Here is a 23,787-nt window from a genome sequence, read left to right as displayed (position 1 = left end):
CCTCAGAAAAAAATGAAGCTAACAGAGATGCTATGCTATAATGCTTTGGGGGAAACCCCAATTAAGGCACAGAAAAAATATCGAGATATATATATCGAGTATCGCCATTTAGCTAGAAAATATCGAGATATGACTTTTGGTCCATATCGCCGAGCCCTACTAGTGGTGGACCACTGTGGAGTCCTGAGCAGGGCCCCATGACCCCCCAATTGCTCCCCAGGGGCCTGAACGATGGTACCGTCCGAGTGTAACTAGCGATGGGTTAAAAGCAGAGCCTCGAATTTCCCCAAGTTATAATTGTGCATGACCCCCAGGTTAGCCCCCCCAATCTTATTGCGTAATATGCTGATTTATTGCTGCTTCATTGTGACTAGAACTGCAAGGGTTTGTGCCTCACAGCTGAAGCTTGGCTGAACTGGGATCACGGTGCAGAACGACAAGCCCAAACAGAGCAGCAGAGCTACAGCAGAGTAGCTGAAAAACTACGACTCAAGATGCTGCAGCAGCCGGATGAGCCGCCGCTGGAGAGACTCGACGCATAAAAGCTCTTTTCTTTGCTGCAGAAATATTAAAACATTTTTAAGCATCAACTGTTCAGAGTGGAGACGTCTCTTTCAAAACACAAACACGCAACAAAACAATAGCAGTTTACGACAGACAGGACCAAACACGTCATCGACTTAAGGAAAAAACGAGGAGGCGATGTTAGAGGAAGAGTGATGCAGAATGAAGGCTCTAATCTCGAGCCTGACCTACTTCAAATGTTGAAAAATAAAACTTGGCACCACAGAAGGCCTTCACGCTGGCTTGCGGCTGTCATATCACATTTGACATGCAGTAAGATACAGAAGGTTTAAGTTCAAGATCGCTGCAACCGCAGGAAGATAAAATGCGCTCTGGAGAAGTTTCTGCTGAACAAGGAAGAACAAGAAATCCTCCCGTATGCAGCCCAAGGGGCTCTTTCAGCATAACTAACTGCCTTTTTATTGTAAACAGAATCTGCACAACGCCATTTCTGGCAGTACTTGGTGATTGCACTGTGTCAATATCAATGACAGTACTTTCCACCCAGTTGCACAACTTTGTATTCAACTCAGAGCAGCAAGACAAATAAAAACGACTCATCTATTGTGTTGGGTTGGATTATTTCTGTCTTCTTCTAACAAGCCCTCGCTGCCAAAGACTTGTGCAGCTCCTGTCAGCCCTGATGGATGTGGGTGTAAATCACAGTCCTGAGCAACAGCTTTAGGGCCTTAGACTCCTGCGTGTTACAACAACACGCTGTCAACCGTCTCAGCACACAGTTGTGCTTCACCGACTCTCGTTTGTTACCAGAACCTGTAACTTTGTCCTCAAATCTGGCCATTCATCATTATATCCACATGTTTAGCCACAAACAGATTAATTTACTGTTTTTTTATTTAAGTTTCACCTTCACTGTCTCAGCTTTTCAGGTTTTATTTGTAATGTCACAAAAACCCTTAAAAAAATGCAGCTAAAGAGATTATAAATTACAAAATCCGTGAAAAACTAAATCAGTGGAGACACACATACACACAGACACACACACACGAATCAACGTGTCTCAAGATAATATTTCCACACGACAACATACAAACAGAACAGGCGTACATTACAAGCGTTACAAGCTAAAGTTAATATTAAGTGAGACCGGATTGTAAGAAGAGGCTGAAAGATCAAACACGGATATGGTTAAACCCTTGATAAAATATTTGCACAGTGTGCATGTGCATGTGTCCACGGACGTGGAGGGCGCCCTGCGACTGAAGCTGCGCTCAGGAACTAACTACACCAACCTGGACCTGGTACCTGGTACAGGAACTAACTACACCAACCAACCTGGACCTGGTACCTGGTACAGGAACTAACTACACCAACCAACCTGAACCTGGTACAGGAACTAACTACACCAACCAACCTGGACCTGGTACAGGAACTAACTACACCAACCAACCTGGACCTGGTACCTGGTACAGGAACTAACTACACCAACCAACCTGGACCTGGTACAGGAACTAACTACACCAACCAACCTGGACCTGGTACAGGAACTACACCAACCAACCTGGACCTGGACCAACCATGAAAGTTCAATTGAAACACGTGGGAAAAACACCTAACCTTTTAAGTGATGTGTGTTATCAGGTGTAATGGCATTTTTAGGTTAGAAATAAGAACATTTCTTGGTAAGATCCTTAGTTTTTTGAGTGAAGGCAGTGAATTTGGTCAACTGATGTAAGTTCAGGGTTTTTAAATGCACAGCCATGAACCTACTTTATTATATAATTTAGTCTTAATAATGTCAATTAACATCTAACATTTTATGTATATTTATAATTGTTTTAACTAAACAAAAATATGTTTTATTTGATTAATCGATGGAATTTTCAGTAGAATACTCGATTACTAAATATTCGATATCTGCAGCCCTACAACTAACTACACCAACCTGAACCTGGTACCTGGCCCAGGAACCAACTACACCAACCTGAACCTGTACCTGGCCCAGGAGAGTCTACCAGACACCAGACACCTCGTCCCTGCTCATTAACTCCGTGGTGAGTTCACGGCACCAGGACGGCCCGCCGTCAACAGGTGAGTTGTTGAGTAAGTCTGGGTTGTTCACCCCCGGTCCGACACTCACTCCATCGTTTCCACAGACTGGTCAGCTGCGCCCGTTTCCCTCTCCTCGTCACCGCGCCGCTCATGGCTGCGGAGCTCCCCGGCTGGTCCGTCAGCGGCCGCCGGCAGCCCCGCGGGGCCCAGGCAGCTCCAGCAGCTCCGGCAGCTCCATCACACCGCGGCTCTCTCGCGTCTGCCGACGGACGGCAGCGTGTCGGCGGGGAGAGAGGCTGTGCTGCGTTCAGGCTCCTCCCGAAATACCAACACTTCAGCGGCAGTTGTCCGCCTGGCCAAGAAAACGTTTATCTTCTTGTGAAAACCAAAACGTCCAGCCCGGTTACACCTTTACCCATCAATAAATAACAATAAACAGTGGCAGGTGGGGAGGAATGCCTTTATACACTCACCACAGAACAACTGGGACCTCTGTACAACTTATTTACAGTTGTAGTTACAGCCATCTAGTGTTGAAGTTGAAGATAGCAGCTGTGTAAAACACCCATATAAAACCTTTAGGGGTGACAATCCATCCAACCATTTTTCTATACCCGTATACTCTGTATCCTTTGCAGGGTCATGGGGGTCTGCTGGAGCCTATCCCAGCTAATTACAGGTGAGAGGCAGGGATACACCCTGGACCGGTCGCCAGTGTATCGCAGGGCCACATATGTATACAAATAACCAGGTATACTCACACTCACACCTACGGGCAATGTATAATCATCAATTAACCTACTACGCATGTTTTTGGACTGTGGGAGGAAGCTGGAATACCCAGAGGAAACCCATGCAAGCACAGAGAGAACATGCAAACTCCGAAGACCCCTGCCGGGCCCAGGAGTCAAACCAGGAACCTTCTCAGTGTGAGGCAACAGTGCCAACCACTAAGCAACCGTGCCGCCCCTTTAGGAGTGACCCCAAAGTAAAACCAAGTGCCAACATTCCAACTTCTGAGTTGAGAAAAATAAAAGGAAGTTGGAAAAATTGCAATTCCTCATCAGACCACTGAGGGCTGTCTCCAAAAGTGATAACACTGACACATGCGCGACAAAAGCATCCCAAGTGTCGCCATGGATAATGTCAAGTGCAGTGTTGTGCATGAACGCGTTCATTGAACACGTTCATTTCTGTGAGAACGTTGAACTGAACGCAACATATTTTAAAGTAAAGAACTCGAACTTGAACTTGTTCATTCTGCAGATCACGAACTGGAATTTGAGCTGTTCAGACTATGTGAGTTTCAGCTTCACTGTTTAGGTCCAATTATTACGGAATAATCCTCCTTCTCATTTCACCAGCGGGCGGCGCCCACATTTAAAATACTCGACGAGACGACGACTTCACACTACATTACCCACAATGCAGTGCACACTAGCATAGCAACGGACACCAGCTCCATGGCAACGGTGACCTGAGCCCAGTGCAGTCTTTACATGACCTGTGAAGAGAGAGGCGTTGCAGACGGAGCATAAGCGAGCCGTAAGATGATGATCCGCTTATCATTATCTGCAGGAATTTTACACATCGCCTCCCAAAGAGTCCGACGGTAAAAATCTAACCTTTCTGTGCAAATTATGTCCACTTGCGCTGAGAAAACAAGTCTGACCGTCTGCCTCGTCAACTTCAAATTTGAAACGTCATGTGGAGTTAAAGCATCTGTCCAGTGTGAGAAAATATCTGCGAGTCCTTGACAATCAAAAAAAGTAATCAGGAAAGACCAAGAAGACCCAACAGTCCCAAACAGCCCCAGTCACACCGCCTGCAGCCTTCAGGGGGTTGATTTCCCAGCAACAGGGAACAAACTGATAATGGACTACATTGTTGAAGATTTATAGCCTCTGAGTAAAGTTGAGAAGCCACTAGGACAATACATGATTGTAGACAGCAAGGTCTTCAGCCCTGGTCCTCAGGACCCCTGTCCTGCACGTTTTAGTTTAGTTTCCTTTTATCATCACACCTGATTCTAATAGTCGTCATCAGCTTTTCATCCAGGTCTGCACAAGTCTGTTAATGACAGTCATTTTTATCAGGGTTCTGAAGCAGGGAAACATCTAAAACATGCAGGACAGGGTCCTGAGGACCAGGGTTGGAGACCACTGGTATACGGTGAACAGTTTTAGGATAGGGTGGCGTTTCATTCGTACTTCTCACCTAAAAATATTGAAATGAACTGAATTTGAACTAGTTCAAAATGAAAATGGTGAACTATGAACGTGAACTGTTCATTTTTAAACTATGTGAACTGAACTTTGAACTAGTTCATGAGAAGTATGAACTTGCACAACACTGGTCAAGACTTGCCCGACTATGACGGCTCCAACCTTTCAGCTCTGAACTAATTTCAGATGTCATTTCAGTAGTGGCAATTGAAATGATGATATTTTGAACGATTTTATTAGAATTTATGTAAAGTAACTTGCATCTTAGGTTAGCATAAGCTAAATCAGCCAAGCTAGAATGGTCAACTTTGATTGACATAAGATCCTAATTTTATTTCAACTACATGGGACCTGGGTTTCATGCAATTTGTAAGTCACTTTCTTGGATACTGTAGGAGGGAGGAATAAAGTTGTGCGAGAGATAAAAAAAAGGAGTACAAAAACACCCAATATATGTTTAGAACCACAAATCACGATGTGATTTTTAATCCTATTCCTTTGTCCCGACCATAGACCAGGACAATCCCATGTATAACTATTATAACAATCACATCAATTCAAATTATACGTTAATAATTCATAATTATGATTCAATGGTGTTGAGCCAGTGTAGGATCAGCCAGCAGTGGCTTTGCAGTCTGGACGTGGACCGGTCCGGTACACGTCTCCTGCTCTGACTGCAGCCAGGACGGGTTGCTGTGCAAGGACTGGGCTGCCTGAGAGTCCTTTAGGATGTGGGAAGGGCCCGCGGCAGGACCGGCTGCTCGCTGAGAAGAGTACCAATGATAGGAGCTTTCATGTCGAATTCTCAAAGAGATTCTCCAAAATCACTGCTGGAGTATCCAAAAGTGTTAAATAACAGTCACAAGATCGCTAGTTGATTTATTTAAAAAGAAGTCACTAGAGAGGGCTAAAAACTAAATATAGTGACAAAGTTGCTAAGTCAGCAACACTGCATGGCGTCAGTAGCGCGAAGAAAAAGAGTCTTCATAAGCACTCTTCAGAAACGCTGCGGGTGACACGACAGGAGGCTTCTGTCTTACAATGTCCACGGTAAAAACATGTGTATGCCACAGACGGTACACATTAATGTCTTGATACATCTTTCTGGTGCATGCTGGCAGAATCTGTTCTTTTAAACATGGTTTTGCAGTATTTAATGTGAATTTTCATCACAAAGTCCTCAGCGTTGTTGGTAAAGTAGCTGCAGATGATTTATTTGTTTTAACTTATTTTCAGACTGTCAGCCATGTGGGGCAGAGAAGAAGATTATCCTGCTGGAGGACAAAGTTTGCAATTCATGCTTGTTGAAACAGGCAAAATGCTTATTTGGAGTAACCCCAAATAAGTGACTACATCTCTGCAACAACTTACAAAGACGTAGCCTCACTTATAAAAAGCATACCTGTCAGCGACACTCATTTATTCCTCCATGTGTTTCCTTTTCGAACCATACTCGTCTTCAGCAGGCCTTGGCGGTAATAAGAGCGCCATAAAACCCCTCTCTCCATCTGCTGCTCAACGTCCTCAGACTTGATCAAATATGTAATCATGTGGATTGTAAACCCTTGCTCACGCCCTGCAAAAGGACAGGACCGGTTTCTCTTGATATGGAGCCACGCCGTTACTTGCAGACGTGCGGGTTACCCACGTGCACTAATGCACCTCATATTGTCACAGATGATGCTGGGTCTTGAACTGCGTGCTGATACCCGTCAGTCCCAGAGGATTCGGCTTTCATGATTTCTACACGGCCTACGCTAGCCTCAGCTGCTGTGGACCCAGCAGGTGTAGAGATGGACGGAGGAGGGTTGCTGTCCCGTCTCCATCTTCAGCACTAACACAACAAACAGGCGATGACTCAGCTTCATTGAGGAAGCGCAGGCCAGAACCCTTTTTACGAGGAATACATTCCTAGGAAGCTGTTAAATGTTAGACAGACTTACTTTCCTGAACTTTCAGAATAATATCTCTGGAAAATACTCTCTACTCTTGTATCGTGGTCAAAGCAGTGCAAAGTTCAGGTGGATAACAGCCCAAACAGCAAAATAAGGTTCAGTCATCAGCTTTCAGAGCAAACAGGACACACGGACACACACATATACACACACACGCACACACACACAAAAGCTGTAATTTAGGCCTGTAGTAGTACTAAAGGTAGTAGGTTACCAAGGCAACCGGCCAGTAACAGAAATGACTCAGTTCTAGTGAAATCCTGGCGAGGAAAACAAACCGTCGCTGTTGGAGCACATCCTTGTGTCGCCGTCATGCCGACGCAGTTTCTTCAGCTGGTCTTGAATGGATAATGAGCTAATGTCATCTTCGGGGCCAGATGCTAGGAAAACGAACAACAGCCTCAGGTTTACAGAGCACATGACTTGTTTCATCCTGTTATCAGTCAACATTCCTCGTGTGATAAGGTGTTTGATCAGTGTGAAGTCTTTCCAAGGAAATCTTTGTTTGATGGCCTGAACAACATTTTTATAGAGCACCTAAATCCTGAAAGAACGTCAATTACCTTTACGGGATTTTTCTCGAGCTGATGAAAACGACCGCCATCTCCTCCGTGAGAACACGCTATCTTCCTCCGTGTTCTGCCTTTCTGCAAAACAGTGAAATGTCGATGATGAAATCCTTGTAGGGGGGTAGAAGTGAGTAAAGGTCAGGCTGAAGTGTTATTCCACAACATCTGAATGCTCTCTGAATGCTTAAAATTCACATTCAGCTGCTGAAAGATGTCAATGTTTAAAAAAAGCTGTTGTTATTGCCAAACGTTCCTACCAACGCTCATCCGTAAAAACCTCGGCCTGCAGTGTTTACTGCTGTCTCACTTGAATGTTTAGATCGGGCTGGAAGGTTTTGTTCAGGTCAAAGGTCAGCCAGGCCAGTGCAGACTATGAATTATCGCTTCAGAATGTGGTCAATTTAACGATGTTTGGCTGGAAGCATCAAATAGCAGCATGTTTGAGGAAGAGCTGCGGTGTTTAAAATTTTTTTAAAGAGTTTGATTTAAACTTTTCATTGATGTGAAAAAAGGAACAAAAAGATCTGAAAATGTCATCCAATGAAGGCCGTCTTTAGGTGAGCTCTGGTCTCACGCAAAATCTTTGAAGGTTGAAGGCGGCTGGTCATGTGTGCCAGTTAAATCAGCTGAGGTTCAACACTTTGACCACTTTAACGGCATTAAAATAAGCTTATAGAAGATAAAAGCCACCCGTCCCTCCAGGTTTCAGTTCTTCAGAAGATCTTCCACACTTCTCTATTTGAGGGGCAAGTTCTTGTGAAGTTATTGTTTTTTCATGTTACAGAAAAGTTGGCGGTCTGTTACAAACCAGTCTCTCCCGTTTTTTCTTTTTTCTTTTTAACTGCAATCTTTAAAGATAAGAGGATTAAATGAAGCAATGCGAATAATTCCAGCGAAAGGAATCCGGTTTTACTTCCTGTATCAACTCAGCTGTGTGACGCTGAAGTGAAAGCTGATGAGTCATGTTTGCTTTCAAACAAACAACAGCAAAACTACCAGATTTCATTTAAAGGTTTAGATACATGAAGTCACTTTTTTCAACAAGAACAGAAAATATAGCTCAGGGTTTCATTGGCCAAGCTCTTTGCAAGGTTGTCGTCATTCTTGACTAATCCATCACAGACAAGAATCAGAAAAATGTGGCCCCAAACTCAACCCTGAAACCTCAAAAACTGAAAAATAACATCAAAAAGCCTTGAAATGGGCTGCACACTGTCCATATAGGCCTACTGTATGCACTCATACGTTGTTAATCTACTGAAAATAGACAAACCCGGACTCAGAGTCAGTGCTGGAGCACATACTTGTGTCACCTTTGTTCAGCTGAGGTAGGCCGATGCTGGGGTCAAAAACCAAAACAAGCTCATACTGTGATCAATGTTCCTCATCAGCATGTGGTAAAGTGGTCCACCAATCTTCTCTGAACCTTCTTTGAAGGCCTGAACAACATCATGTTTACATTTTTTACAAGCTTGTACTTTACATAGCACATATTTCCACATACATACTGATGAAGGGAACTGGTTCTGGGTGAAACGGGACAAAAGCTTAATACCACCTCTAATATGTTGTTTCCTTTAAGAAGTTAGGAGAAGATGAAGGAATGGAAACTCTGAAAGAACATCGACTACCTTTACGGGATCTATCTCGGAGCGACCGAAAAATGCTCAAGCTCCTTGGCCGTGTGAACCCATCTTCCTCACTGTTGTTCCTTTCTGCAACATTAGACCATGAAAGAGTTGTTACCACAATGCAAAGAGGGTCTATGGATGAATAAAGAAACACTTCACTTTCTTACTTTTGATGCGGAGAGATCTGGAGAAGAAACTCTTCCGTGACTTTGGTGACACTTGTTCCTCCACAGCCTTAAAAAAGAAAGAAGATTAGGGAGAGAGAGAACACATGAAGAATTACTGCAAATCTGTGAAGCAAATGGTATCAAGACAGTTTTTACTACAGACAGATTTACTACATAAACGATGGGCAGAGATATAACAGATTCAAGGAGATGCAAAAGTATCAAATTAAAAAAAAAATTAAAAGAAATCATTTTAAACCAAAGGGAAAACATCCCTTCATCCCAGACCTTGTAAAGGTACAAAGAAGAACATTTATAGTGGGGAAAAAAAGTATTTAGTCAGACACCAGTTGTATAAGTTCTCCCACTTAAAAGATGAGACGTCTGTAATTTTCATCACAGGTATATCTCAACTAAGACAGACAAAATGAAAAAAATAAATTCCAGACAAATCACATTATCTGATTTTTAAAGAGTGTCTTTACAAATTATAGTGGAAAATAAGTATTTGGTCAATAACAAAAGTTCAATACTTTATACCCTTTGTTGGCAATGACAGAGGTCAAACGTTTTCTGTAAGTCTTCCCAAGGTTTTCATACACTGTTGCTGGTATTTTGGCCCATTCCTCCATGCAGATCTCCTCTAGAGCAGTGATGTTTTGGGGCTGTTTCTGGGCAACACGGACTTTCAACTCCCTCCAAAGATTTTCTATGGGGTTGAGATCTGAAGACTGGCTAGGCCAGGCTTGGTTTCATCTGACCATATAACATTCTCCCAATCCTCTTCTGCATCATCCAAATGCTCTCTAGCAAACTTCAGACAGGCCTGGACATGTACTGGCTTAAGCAGGGGGAACATCTGACTCTGCAGGATTTGAGTCCCTGGTTACGTAGTGTGTTACTGATGGTTCCTTTGTTACTCTGGTCCCAGCTCTCTGCAGGTCATTCACTAGGTCCCCCTGTGGTTCTGGGATCTTTACTCACCGTTCTTGTGATCATTTTAACCCCACGGGGTGAGATCTTGCGTGGAGCCCCAGATGGAGGGAGATTATCAGTGTCTTGTATTTCTTCCATTTTCTAATAATTGCTCCCACAGTTGATTTCTTCACACCAAGTTGCTTACCTATTGCAGATTCAGTCTCCCAGCCTGATGCAGGTCTCTAATTTAGTTTCTCACGTCCTTTGACAGCTCTTTGGTCTTGGCCATAGTGGAGTTTGGAGTGTGACTGTTTGAGTTTGTGGACAGGTGTCTTTTATACTGATAACCAGTTAAAACAGGTGCCATTAATACAGGTAACGAGAGGAGGAGAGAGGAGCCCAGGGGCGCAGATAGGATTTTTGAACTGGGGGGGACCAAGCTGTCAGCAAATGATTCCAACTATTTTGTGTAAATATATATATATATATATATATATATATATATATATATATATATATATATGACCAGAAACTCTTTTAGGGGGCCTATCACCTTGTCACACTTGTCCTCTGCCTCCTTAAGTGGGAAACGGGCCCTCTTCTATTTCATTTAGGGTATGCGTGTGTATGTGCATGTACTGTATGTATGTATGTATGTATGTATGTATGTATGTATGTATGTATGTATGTATGTATATATATATATATATATATATATATATATATATATATATATATATATATATATATATATATATATATATATATATATATATATATATGTGTGTGTATGTGTATTATGTATATGTATGTATAAAAAATTGTTAACAAAAAAATAATATAATAATAGGATAATATTTCTTTCTGCCACTTTATTGAGGTTTTTGTAGTGAAATGAGGAGGTATCATAGAGATAACTTCTCATTTTTAACTAACTGGATCAGCTGTTCCTCATCCATGACTGTTTCCTACAGCGCTTTCAACCTGCTTTCAACCGGTGTTCTGAGATTTCTTCCTACCTAAAATTCTTTCCTACCGTAGCCAAAAATTATAATAAATAAAATCAAACCTTCTTGCTGGATGCTGCAGTTAACCTTTGGTGGTCTGTTCATTTCCTGCTTTACCTGTTGATTTCCATCACTGCTTTTGGTACAAAACTGAATAACTTTTCCAGCTGTTTAATACAGCTGGAAAAGCACATTCACTCACGCGCTGCGTTGGTGTAACGCGGAACCATAAATCAGCCTACAAAGCGAGTTTCAGCTGTCAATCAAAAGAACGTGTGTGGGGGGAACATTAACGCTTTCAGCGTGGACAGAGAGCGTCCGATGTAACGCAGTGCGCGCTCCCATGCAGTTAGGACAGGCTGTTACTGTACATAGGGACAGTGGATGGGAGGGACGGATCGGGGACCACTATAAATCTGGGGGGGACGTGTCCCCCCCGTCCCCAGTGCCATCTGCGCCCATGGAGGAGCCTCTTAAAGAAGAAGTTACAGGTCTGTGAAAGCCAGAAATCTTGCTTGTTTGTAGCTGACCAAATACTTATTTTACCCAGGAATTTACCAATAAATTCAGTAAAACTCCAACAGTGATTTCCTGGATTCTTTGCCCCCATTCTGTCTCTCATAGTTGAAGTTTACCTATGATGAAAATGACAGGCCTCTCTCATCTTTTTAAGTGGGAGAACTTGCAAAATTGGTGGCTGACTAAATACTTTTTTGCCCCACTGTAACTGCAATATTTAAGTTCAAATAAGTAAATACTGCATGGTACTAAAACACTAGTAATGGATGCTCTAGTATGGGGTGCTCTCCAGTGGGATTCTCCGGACCTTTCAGGACAAGAAATGTTATTGACATTATTGACATTTGCTGCATCAGAAATTAATTTCAATGAATAAGCTGGATTTTTGTGGTTAACATTAAATGCATTTTGTATCCCTTTACATAATTATTACATCACAATTACTCTTAGTTTGACATCACTAGTACTGTTACTTTTACATAATTATTACCAGATATCATGTGATATCAAATAGAAAAGTGGCACCAGAACTGATTCTACACACACACACACACACACATATACACACTGTTAGAATAATTGAACATAGAGTAAACTTAAATTTGCAGAGTTTGTTATGCAGATAGGAGAAGTCAGAGGGTTGACTGCGGATGAAGTCATCACAGAGCTATCTGTGCAAAACAAGGACTGCTCCCCCGGTTGAAGATATACCATGCTGGTTCAAGGTCAATGAGCAGCAACATATATCAAGTTGAAGATAAGGAGTTATGTAAACATGAAGAGTTCCAGGTGTGTTTTCCCTCTCCGTTAGAGCTGTAACTCTTATTGATACTAGGGATCAACCTAAGAAATAAAAAGAGAGGGGTCGGCAGAGTGCGCTTCAGAGCGGTAGGAGATGTAACTGAACGCATCTCTGTCCGTTGTTTTTGCAAGTAAAAATGTAACTTCTTGTCTTTCTCTCTTTTGTATTATGTTTTGGATGTTCTAGGTTGTTTGAACCTGACACACATATTAAACCAGATGTGAAAACACAGTCGCTGTCCTCACAGTGCCTGGATAAAGATGAAGATCTATTGTCATCCTGACCATGTAAATAAATCAATCAATAAATAAACAGGCTCTGCGACTCAGCGGCTCAATAGCTCATGGTTGCCCCCGCTGCCTCGGGGTCGGGACTCGCCATGTTTAGGTGTCAAGGAGTCTAAATTGCCCACAGGAGTGAGTGTTTTGGCGCTTTTGCACTAGTACCTCCTCAGCTCGGTTCTACCCGCCACAGCCCCGTCTTGCGCTTTTGCACTAGGGGCTGAGGCGGGTAGAGCCGCTCCAAGCAGATACTTTTTCTGTAACCATTCTGGCCAGGTTCTAACCGGGCTGAGCCGGGACTATTTCTGACGTCACCACAATACACGCCACTGATTGGTCGGGGGGGGGGGGCGTCATCACCCTCCGTGCCACTGATTGGTCGGGGGGCGGGGCCGTCAGACGTTTGAATCAGGAAGCGGGAGTCAGCGCGAGAGCGATTTTATTATAAAGCGCAAAACGTCTGTTTGGTGATCCAACTCTGAGGTGCAGATGTTCATAAACCTGGGGGCTGACGAGAGAATTAAAAAAGGGATGTAGACGGGCTGTTTTACTCTCAGCCGCTCGCGGCTCCAGCTGATTTCTCATCAGCGCCGACACAAACAAAGCGGTTGCGCAATCGAGTACGTCACAGCAGCTTCACCCCAACCTGTCCACTTCTCACCTGGCTGTGGAAAAACAAACGGGGACAAAACGGGTGGAGCCGCGACGAGCCGAGCTGAGGAGGGACTAGTGTAAAAGCGCCATTAGTGTGTTTATGTGGTCCAGCCATGGACTGGTGACCAGTTCAGGGTGCACCCCGCCTTCCTCCCAAAGAGAGCTGGGATAGCTGGGGTTGCAGCGACCCTAACAACTGCTGAGTCCTCGGAAACCGTTCCTCTACTACCCGGCATTGACTTCGGCGTCTTGCAGCAGCGTTCAGCCTGCAGCTGGGACAACAAACCATCCACTCCGCGTGGGAGACATACTGTATCCACTATTTATAGCGGAGCCAAATGACAAAACACGCTGTTGCCCGACGGGAAAACTGGGCTTCAGTATAAACCAGTGTACAAGTTGAACCCATCAAGACATCAAAGGTTCAATGTCTAAAATATTTTTTTGTATAGAAACATCGTTGTTTTTCTGCCTAATTTACATGCACCCCCTCGTAATCTTTAGGATTTGCTCTTGACTAAGGGATTGGTTAATCCTGGGAAAAGTCCTCTCGTACAGGAAGTGATGGGTTTTATGTTTCTTGTTTGTTTTGAATGAATTACAGAGCAGAGTGGTAGGGAGCAGACGAAGTGGAACGCCAACAATCAGTCAAATGTCCTGAGCAAAAGATCCAGAGAAAGGATGGAAAGTTGGAAAAGACTCAGACCGTCACCAGATTATAATGGATCCTTGTTACAACTGAACACACAGAGGCAACACGTCAGGTGAACCCCTTTGTAATGAGTCAGCGAAATTGCTTGAGACAATCATGACATAAAATCACAGTAAAACCAAACATAATCCTCATCCATCCATCCACCCACCCATCCATCCATCCATCCACCCATCCATCCATCCATCCATCCATGTGATCATGGATCATCATCCATGGGAATCTGCTTCTAAACTGAACGAAGGACTTTGTCGGTTCCATCCATCTACTATACCCGCTTTATCCTTTTGCATTGTCATGGGGGTCTGCTGGAGCCTATCCCAGCTAATTTCAGTTGAGAGGGTTCACCCTGGACAGGTCACCAGTCAATCACAGGGCCACATATACAGAAAAACAACCAGGCATACTTACACTCACAACTACGGGCATTTTAGAATCATCACTTAACCTAGTATGCACGTTTTTGGACTGTGGGAGGAACCCGGAGTACAACATGCAAACTCCACACAGAAAGACCCCCACCGGGCCCGGGTTTCGAACTAGGAACCTTCTTGCTGTGAGGAAACAGTGCTAACCACCAAGCCACAGTGCTGCCCCTATTTGTAGGTTGATATTGAAAAGTAGTTTCCGTTGCTCCACATCTGTGTTTCACTGATGAAGATGGACCTTTACTATCTTTTACATCAGTGAAACCTGCAGATATCCCTCTACACTCAAACGGCGCTTCATGTCGGTGAGGCTCCTGAAAGGAGCACCACTGGCCCGTATCTGTGAGCTGAAGGTGATAGGTCAGCACTTGAGTTTGCAGCACCAGCACCTGACGCAGCAGTGCAGCAGTTTGATCCTGAACACACCCAAGACTTTGGTTAAAAAAAAATCCACTGATTTAGAAATGCAATGTAGCAGCGAAGAGGAAGTGGAACTTGCATGAACTCTGTTGCGATATACATTTATATATATACAGTAGAGACCAAAAGTTTGGACACAGCTTCCCAGGAACTGCAGGTACACCCTGCAGTTCCTGGGTTTGCGGTTTTCCAAGAGAATAAACATATCAATAGAAAAATAAAAATGAAACATTATTCATTCATCCAGTACTTCAGGGAAGAAATTCACTTAGCTCCATCTTTCTGCAGACAGTTTTCAAGGAAATGGAGACGTCCTATCTTATAGATACCAGGACATAGCAATCCATACGGAGAACCGACACCGACCCCGTGAGAGGTGGTTTGTGGACATTTCTTTGACCTTTAAATACAATGCACATAAGCAGTTCCAATGTGTCAGCAGTTTCATTGCTTTTGCATTAAAGCACAGTTGAATCGAGAGGAACTGGCTGAAATACAGCTTAATTAAGGTTATTCACTTGAATGCCAGGATATGCAAGTGTTAGCTTGAACTTCCTTGTTTTGTTTTGTTTTATTTTTCTTTTCTTTCAGGTTCACTCGGTCCAAATGTACAACGGCGACTTAGTTTGGTAAAGTAAACCCTTGAATGCTCATGTTCAGGGTTTGGAAAACCTTGCAGAGAGGCGTCTGACCCCACATGAAAGCTGGGCCCGTCGGGGAAACGGGCGCAGAGGTCAGCAGCCGTGGTTCTGGACGTGTCGGGTCTTGGACCGTGGATCTCCACAGCTTCGGCTGGCCCTGGATGTTTAATCTGTTCAACTGTTTCATCCCAACCGTTACACTTCAGCAACAGGAAATAAGGAAATATTATTACCCCAATAATTTCCTTTTTTTTTAATGGTTTCTAAATGTTTTGTGGTTTTGGTGAATTCTTTAAAAAAAACTAATTTAAAGATTCTGGGAGTTAGTGAGATCCAAATGGGTACCATAGCACCACAGTTATTGTGTTATTTTACTCCAATATAGCTAAAAGTATATATTTCTGCACTGGCCTTACTCCTTTGATAGGTACTGATCTACTACGGCGGGCTGAAGTGCCAACATGTTGTATTCAGGATGCAAACAGTTACACAATCTGCAGCATGCTGACATTTCCTGTGTGCTACTTCCAAGGATTTCCAGCGTACAACGGACACTGTCCACCTTGCTTATTGTATCTCATACTGCTGCGAGCCACGGTATAGTAGAGGCCTGTTAAAGCAGTCACATGACTTCTGGATACACAGTAGCGGTCGTAGTAATTCCCTTCATGGTGTGGTACAACATACAGTAAATATGTGGTTTCAAAAGTGCACAGGTGTAACAAACAAACCAGCTCCACCTGTCTCCTCCTTTGCCTCCTGCAGCTCTGTGTTGGAGGTGTTCAGCCACGCCGCTGAATACTTCTTACTTCCTCATATCTCATAAAAATACATGTCCAAAAAGTGAAAAACTGGACTTTCATAGGACGTAGCATCTCACTGTGTGAACCTACTCTAACACGAGTGGGGCGGTTTCTCTTGTGAAATGGTATGCCGGTACAGAACGTACCAGGCCAACTGCAGCAGGGCAGGGCTGGGGTTTAATCCACAACTCATACATGAGGGTCCAATAGGTGCTTTTCAAAACGACCAAGATGGCTGCCGAGGAAGCGCTGGATCAACTAGTTTGTACTGGGAAAACTAACAAGTCGTTCACAATTACGGAATAATCCTTCTCATTTCACCAGCGGGCGGCACATTTAAAATACTCGACGAGATGACGACTTTACACTACATTACCCACAATGCAGTGCACACTGGCATAGCAACGGGCTGCAGCTCCGGCAACGGTGGCCTGAGCCCGGTGCAGTCTTTACAATGACAGGTGAAGAGAGAGACGTTGCGGATGCAGCGTCAGCGAATCGTCAGATGATGATCCGCTTATCATTATCTGCAGGAATTTTACACATCGTCTCCCAAAGAGTCCAACTGTAAAAATCTAACCTTTCTGTGCAAATTATGTCCACCTGCGTTGAGAAAACAAGTCCGACCGTCTGCCTCGTCCGTCTGCCTACTAAATTTAAAACGTCATGTTGAGTTAAAGCATCCGTTCAGTGTGAGAAAATATCTGCGAGTCCTTGACAATCGAAAAAAAGTCATCAGGAAAGGCCAAGAAGACCCAACAGTCCCAAACAACCCCAGTCACACCGCCTGCAGCCTTCACAGGGATGATTTCCCAGCAACAGGGAGCAAACTGATAATGTACTACATTGTTGGAGATTTACAACCTCTGAGTAAAGTTGAGAAGCCACTAGGACAATACATGACTGTATACAGCAGGGTCTCCAACCCTGGTCCTCAGGACCCCTGTCCTGCATGTTTTAGATGTTTCCTTGCATCATCACACCTGATTGTAATTAATGGTCCTCATCAGCTTGTCATCCAGGTCTGCACAAGTCTGTTAATGACACTTCAAGGTGCCGAAGCAGGGAAATATCTAAAACATGCAGGACAGGGTCCTGAGGACCAGGGTTGGAGACCACTGGTATACAGTGAACAGTTTTAGGATAGGGTGGCGTTTCATTCGTACTTCTCACCTAAAAATATTGAAATGAACTGAATTTGAACAAGTTCAAAATGAAAATGGTGAACTATGAACGTGAACTGTTCATTTTTAAACTACCGTATGTGAACTGAACTTTGAACTAGTTCATGAGAAGTACGAACTTGCACAACACAACGACATCCAAGACAGTTCAACAAACACTTGCATTTCAGGGTTACCAAACAATACCAGTTTCATTCATCAGTAGTTTGTCAGGAGGAATCGAAAACGCAGAAACGTACCCAACATGATAGCTGAGGTAACCGACAACCTATATCTTAATGCAATGGTCACACACACGTGAGGAAACTGAGCACCTCGTCCTTGACGATGGCCTGAGAAAGGGTGCACCCCCGATACTTACCGCACGAAGCAGAAGTTGACAAGATGAAAGTTCTGCATTGATGGTATTACTGCTGTCAACGTGAAACGTTGCCTTGTTAAACAGTTTAAAAATAAAGCATCAGCATTTTTTAACTGGTTTCACTAAAAGAACCAGCCGGGCTGACATTTTTCTGAACAACCTCTAATGTTCTTCAGGAGCACTTCTTCTTAGAGTACTTCTTAGAGAGTAAAACTGTAACCAGCGATAAGTAGCAGCCTTGAAGTGGAAACGCTGATGAAGAACTCACCACGGGTGACGTCTCGCCCATGCTTGCTGGCAGAGCAGAGGACACCAAAGTCTCTGGATTTACTGGATTTACTGCAGAGTCCCGTTTTATCGCCTCATCTCTATCATGAGTTTAAAAGTCCCATAACGAGGAGCTGCGTCTCGCTAATGTAACAGTGAGTGCATATATAAGAGGAAGTGAAGCTGCTGAAATGAGTGGCTGTTGGACTTAGATCTCAGCCTCAGATTTCCTCTTTCAGCGCTTGCCCAAGTTGACGCGAATAACACTGGATAGGGGTATTATGCCTATGAACTGTGAAATGAAACCTGTTCATCAGATTCTGGAACCAGTTCATCCAAAGAAAACAAAGAACTTGTTTAATGATGAATGTCATGTATTTGCTCAGCAAGCCCGAGGCTGCTTTTGTTAGCAGTTGAATCAGACGGGGTGGTGGTGGTGGAGGGGGGTGTCTTTGCTGCGGTCTTTCAGGCTGCAAAAGGAGACAAAAACTACAAAGGAAATCATTAAACAACCATTATTAAAGAGTTTCAGGTCAAACATTCCCTTCATAAGTCAGACCTCCGTCTGACGTTCAGCATCACTTCAGGTCACTATTTAGGAACCGGCCACTGGAAACTGAAAAAAAGATCATGGCATTTGTGTTTTGGACATGTATTTTGTTTTGCTTCTGCTTTTATGTGACACTGCTAAACCGTCAGATTCACATGTTTCACTGTGAGGTTTTAACACAGCTCTTGTAGAAGTGCAGGACTAGTCACCCGGCGAGGCGGTACCTCCCCGTTTACAACAGGCCATATAAGCTGTTAGAGGCTATGTCGTATTGTAGTCAATGAGTTATACTTTTGTGTACATTTGTTGGGGGAGCCACGTCTCTTGTCTCTTCAGTTCGTCTAGCTTTGTGGACACTTAATTGCGTAATGTTCTTTTATGGTTCTACCACAGCATATCAGCGGGTCGAGGCTGAACTTTGAATGGACCGTTGCGACACCTCGGATCCTCTCGTGTCTGTTAGCCATCATTATCCAGCCAAGCCAACCCCAGTCTGTGGACACTTTCAAAAAGGAGCTTAAAACTTTCCTGTTCAGGAAGGCGTTCCCTGGTCTTTGTTAGATGTTTTTATTATTATTTTCTTTATGCTTTTTTACTTCTGGTCTTTTATGTGTCCTGACTTTCCCTTGTTTATGTAAGCACTTTGAGATTATACATGAAAAGTGCTCTACAAATAAAATGTATTATTATTATTATTATTATTAAGCTTTAGCCTCACGTTAGCCTCAAGGACGCGTTGGTGAACAGAGGTCACAAGTCCAACGGACGGCTCTGAGGTGCCGCTCCGAGACAACCCCAGACCACCACCCTTCCCCCACCGTGCCTCACAGTTGGGGTGTTTGGTGTCTGGTTTTCCTCACGCAGAGTTGTGCATCACGGCCAAACATCTCCGCTTTGGTTGTATCTGTCCAGAGGACTTTGCTACATGAGTATTGCAGTTTCCTCAGATACTAATTGGGAAATGTAGGCACAGTCACGTTAGAGGCAGTAACCCTCTAAAAAACCAAACATCTTTGTTGAGTATTGTTAACTTAGGCCCAGCAACTTTGGATTTTCTCAAACACGCAGATTTGTTGGAAAACCAACCACAGTGATTGTTAGACTAAAGTCATCCCTGTAATAACATCAGAGGTGTCAGTCTGAATATTTAAAGGGTCAAAGGTCATCACTCTGCTGTTTGGTATCCTGGTGTCCACCACTCTGACCATGGACCAGAGACAACATAGGAGACAGTTGTCTGAGATCAGAAAGAACCTTCAAGTGTTGAAGGTGAAGATTCAGAAGTTCAGGCTCCACAGGACTGAAGACAGCCTCCCTGGACGTGGACACAGGAAGACAACTGAGGACAGATTTAAGAGATGGAAAGTACAAATAGAAACTAAACAGTCTAGAAGAACTAGACTGTATCTGCTGTGAAATATGGAAGAGGCGTGGTTCTGTTCTGGAGCTGATTCACTGCATCTGGTACCGGTATGATGAAATCTCCAGACCATCAAGATCTTCTGGAGACAAATGTGCTGCCCAGTGTCAGAAAGCTTGGTCTCAGTCGCAGGTCACTGGTCCTCCACCAGGATGATGACCTAAAACACACAACTAGAACCAGCCAAGAACCAAGAACACTAGACTGTTCTTAAGTGTCCTTTCTGGGAGTCCTGATCCTGTTGAACATCTGTGGAAACATCTGGAACCTGCAACTGGAGAAGAAACCTTCAGACCTGAGACACCTTTATTTATTTTATTTTTTTATTTTATTAGTTTGCACACAATAAAATTAACACTTGCAATCAAAATAGTAAAACAAATGTGACAGGAGAGGTCAAAAAGCCAACAGGCTTATGCAACGGACCTCCCCTCAATTTAGGAATGAAAACAGTAATTATAAAAAATCAAAAAACAAAAAAAACAAGACGAAGACTATAAACAAAAACAAAGAAGGTTTGGCTACATAGTTACAGATCATCAACACACACAAAAAAACAAAAAACAAAGAAAACTTGACATTTTTTAAGTGTGAATTAAATGAGATGATACATTTCTTTTAAAAATCTCTAGAGAAGCAGAGTTTTTGATAATGTGAGATTTGGAGTTCCATATCTGTACACCGCGATATCTGAGGGAAAACTGGCCGTGTTTAGTTTTATAAAAAATAAGATGAAAATGATTAACCTGTCTAGTATTATATGAATGTATTTGAGAATTATAAGTGAAAAAATTACTAAACGATAGTGGTAAAGAAAAAGGCAAAAACATATGTTTGTATAAAAACACACATATCTGATGAATATTTATGTCATATACTGAAAGAAGTTTGACCTGGAGACGTTTGTCCATGAGGACCAGAACACCTGTCTACAGGTGGACAAGTCTCACCGACATAAGGTGGAGAGTCTGTCCTTCTTCCCACCCACTTTCATTTGCAACCGCTTTTTAATTATTCTGTTGGACCACAATTTGAAAGCAATGTATTGATTTTCATTAATCAATGTTCAGTAAATACTAAGTAAATAAACTTTATCTCAGGGACCACTGTGGATTTTTACCACCTTAACACCTAACACCTTTATTATCATGTTATAAAAACCATACAAGGACATTTTGGTATAGACCCAGCTGATGTGGTATTATGCAGGAAATAAGAGTGACATGGCTCAATTAGAAACTGTTGTGTAATTCATACTTTTTAATGGCCCATAACTGCCGGAAGTGAGTAGATGTCCTGGTTAATGTTGTTGAAGGAGGTTCGGATGATAAACATGTGCACAGGCATTCACTGCAGATGATCACAGGCTTTCAAGATATATTTTCAATGGATATTGATTAAGAAATATTGTTTTATGAAAACAGATCTGTTCAATTCTGGTTGAGTGCCTTGGAATAACTTTTGATATTTACAAAAATGGATCAAAATTAATTTAATCTCTTTCTTTTGTTGTTGTTGCTTCAGAAACCAATTCCAATTAAAAAAAGTAAAGAAATTCAGCTTGAAGGAGGTTTTAACGGCTGAGGTGTTGTGTGTTGTAAGGGCTTATGTGTACATGTAAGTCTTCACCAAGCTCCTATCAGAACATCCAGTCTTACACAATCCTGTCACCCCGTCACTGGGCGAAACCATCGCAGCAGCTGCCACATCCTGTTTCTCTGCAGTCGTTTTGTTTTCTCCACGGTGCCACTGCAGGTGTGGATTCACTGACGTTCACCTGATGAAAGACGAGGGCTCAAACTGTCTCCAGAGGCACAACTTTTCACACAAGTTCATTGTTTTTAGATCAGACCTGCTGCACAGAGTCACTGATGCAAATTAGTATTTGCTGCAACTGTGGAAACGGTGTGTTCATGTGAGATTACGGGCTAATAAAGACCGTGGTGCTCATCTACAGTGGTAACAAGGTTCTCAGGTTCAGAGGAACTCAATGGTTGGCAAAGCAGAACCAAAACTGTGAGATGCCGTTGAAAATTAGACCAGCGCCCAGCGGGCGTCCCTTCACAGTTGAGCGTTTGTAGGCCTTTATTCTCACAAAGAAAAGAAAAGCTCCACAGCTCAGGGCCTCAAACGTATGGTAGAGCCGAGTGAGAAAGAACAAGGAGACCCTTGTAGACGAGGAGTACTTTTTTTGTGTCCAAAGACTGAGGAAAAAGCTTCTTCAGTTCAGCCAAGGACCATTAATCTTTGCAGGAATTTTCCAAACCTCCAGGTACTTAAAACGACAGATGAAAACAGACACAAGAAATATTCATGCTCTCAGCTCACGCAGTCTGACAGGCGTGATCTTGGTCGAGTGAGACTATGTCACTAATTGTGACGAGGCAGCATCTTGCAGCAACTTTAAAAACTAGGCTTTTGAAAACTTGCAAAGTATAATTAAAGGGGCATGAGACTGTGCAAAAGTGGAGAGGGAGCCCCCTCTAGTGGTCGGAAACGAAAATGTCGCTTTATGGCTGAAAAGTTTGACGTTTCAAATAATGATGATTTGGTACAAAAACAGTAAATGTGTTTGAATTGTGTATGAATGTTTGCTGGTGGTCGGAGGGGCCATCAGTCCGCCCCAGGGCAGCTGTGGCTACAAACGTAGTTTACCACCAGGGAGAATGTGTATGAATGAATAATGATCTCTGTAAAGCGCTCTGGGTGCCTATATAAAACCAAGCCATTATTATTATCATTATTAAGTATGAAAGGCTCAAGGTGAGCAGGACATTTTCACAACAAATGAGGGAAAGATCCAGGAAAGTACAAGAAATCAGAAGAGTTTCCAGTGTGTAATTTCCAGGACAGCAGTGATCCCTGACCCTTCATATGGCAGATTGAGAACCGATATGAGCACCTAACCTCGCTCAGAGGCGCCGCTGACACCTCTGAAGGCATCTTGGATAGATTTTTAAATTTTAATTTTTTAAGCTCTGGACAGCAGATGAAAAGGACCATCCAGGCTGTTACGAGCAACAAGTCCACTCACCAGGACCCGTGATGGTCTGGGGTTGCATACGCAGCCTTCATCTTATTCCATGCATTTGTAAATAATTTCATGCAACAGCACATTCTGCACGCATTACAAAGGCCTGGCTGGGGGGGGTTCCTGGCTTGTCCCCCTACAGAGGGTCTGGAGACTGTTCAAAATGAAGCTGCTGCACAACTGAAGATGAAACAACACTCTCGTCCTCAAAACTGGATGTCCTCAACGTCGCCTCCCAAGAGTTACGAGAACAACATCACAACATCGTCAGCTATTTGTAGTGCGGGAGGATGTAATGCCTGTTAACAGATTAGATTTGATTACACAAAACATCAAGTACTTGATATGAAATCAGTCCAAATAAATGTAAGAGAGAGATTTAATAGTTGTTTACGTTGTCCATATTGTCTGAACTTTTGTTTGTTTTGGGGTGTAAAGAATCCTGTGGGTCAGTAAATCATGCCGAGATAGAGGATAACGATCCTCGGGTTACGATAACGCCGGTGTAATCTGTGTCTGTCTGTCGTGCCGAACATCCTCTGCTGTCAAGTGTGATAGTGGACCGACCGGATCAGGACGTCACGCAGTCTGGACGCGTGAGACAAGCAGGTCAGAGACAACGTTTAATCACCAAGTCCTTGTTCCATTAGTTGGAAATTCAT

The 23,787-nt window shown here is 43.2% G+C and overlaps 1 protein-coding gene across 4 annotated transcripts in view; it reads right to left on the bottom strand.

The window, feature by feature from the left end:
• The window catches only part of LOC133456913 (DENN domain-containing protein 2D-like), a 37,964-nt gene extending 19,657 nt beyond the window's left edge, over window positions 1-18,307 (bottom strand). For 2 of the 4 annotated variants that reach the window (XM_061735615.1, XM_061735616.1), the window contains exons 1-5: window positions 18,126-18,307; window positions 9,128-9,194; window positions 8,961-9,044; window positions 7,324-7,407; window positions 7,039-7,140 (exon numbers count right to left, since the gene is read on the bottom strand). In XM_061735615.1, coding sequence (XP_061591599.1) covers window positions 7,039-7,140; window positions 7,324-7,407; window positions 8,961-9,044; window positions 9,128-9,194; window positions 18,126-18,146 — 358 coding nt within the window. In that variant the 5' untranslated portion in view covers window positions 18,147-18,307. Of the gene's footprint in view, window positions 1-2,665; window positions 2,994-7,038; window positions 7,141-7,323; window positions 7,408-8,960; window positions 9,045-9,127; window positions 9,195-18,125 lie in introns of those variants that run through there. The other 2 variants (XM_061735617.1, XM_061735618.1) reach the window with 2 other exon arrangements.
• Window positions 18,308-23,787: the final 5,480 nt, after the last annotated feature.

The sequence above is a fragment of the Cololabis saira genome, chromosome 12, assembly GCF_033807715.1.
Source record: "Cololabis saira isolate AMF1-May2022 chromosome 12, fColSai1.1, whole genome shotgun sequence".
Classification (NCBI taxonomy): Eukaryota; Metazoa; Chordata; class Actinopteri; order Beloniformes; family Belonidae; genus Cololabis; species Cololabis saira.
Note: the sequence above shows the minus strand (reverse complement) of the source record. Positions and strands in the feature narration are given on the sequence as shown.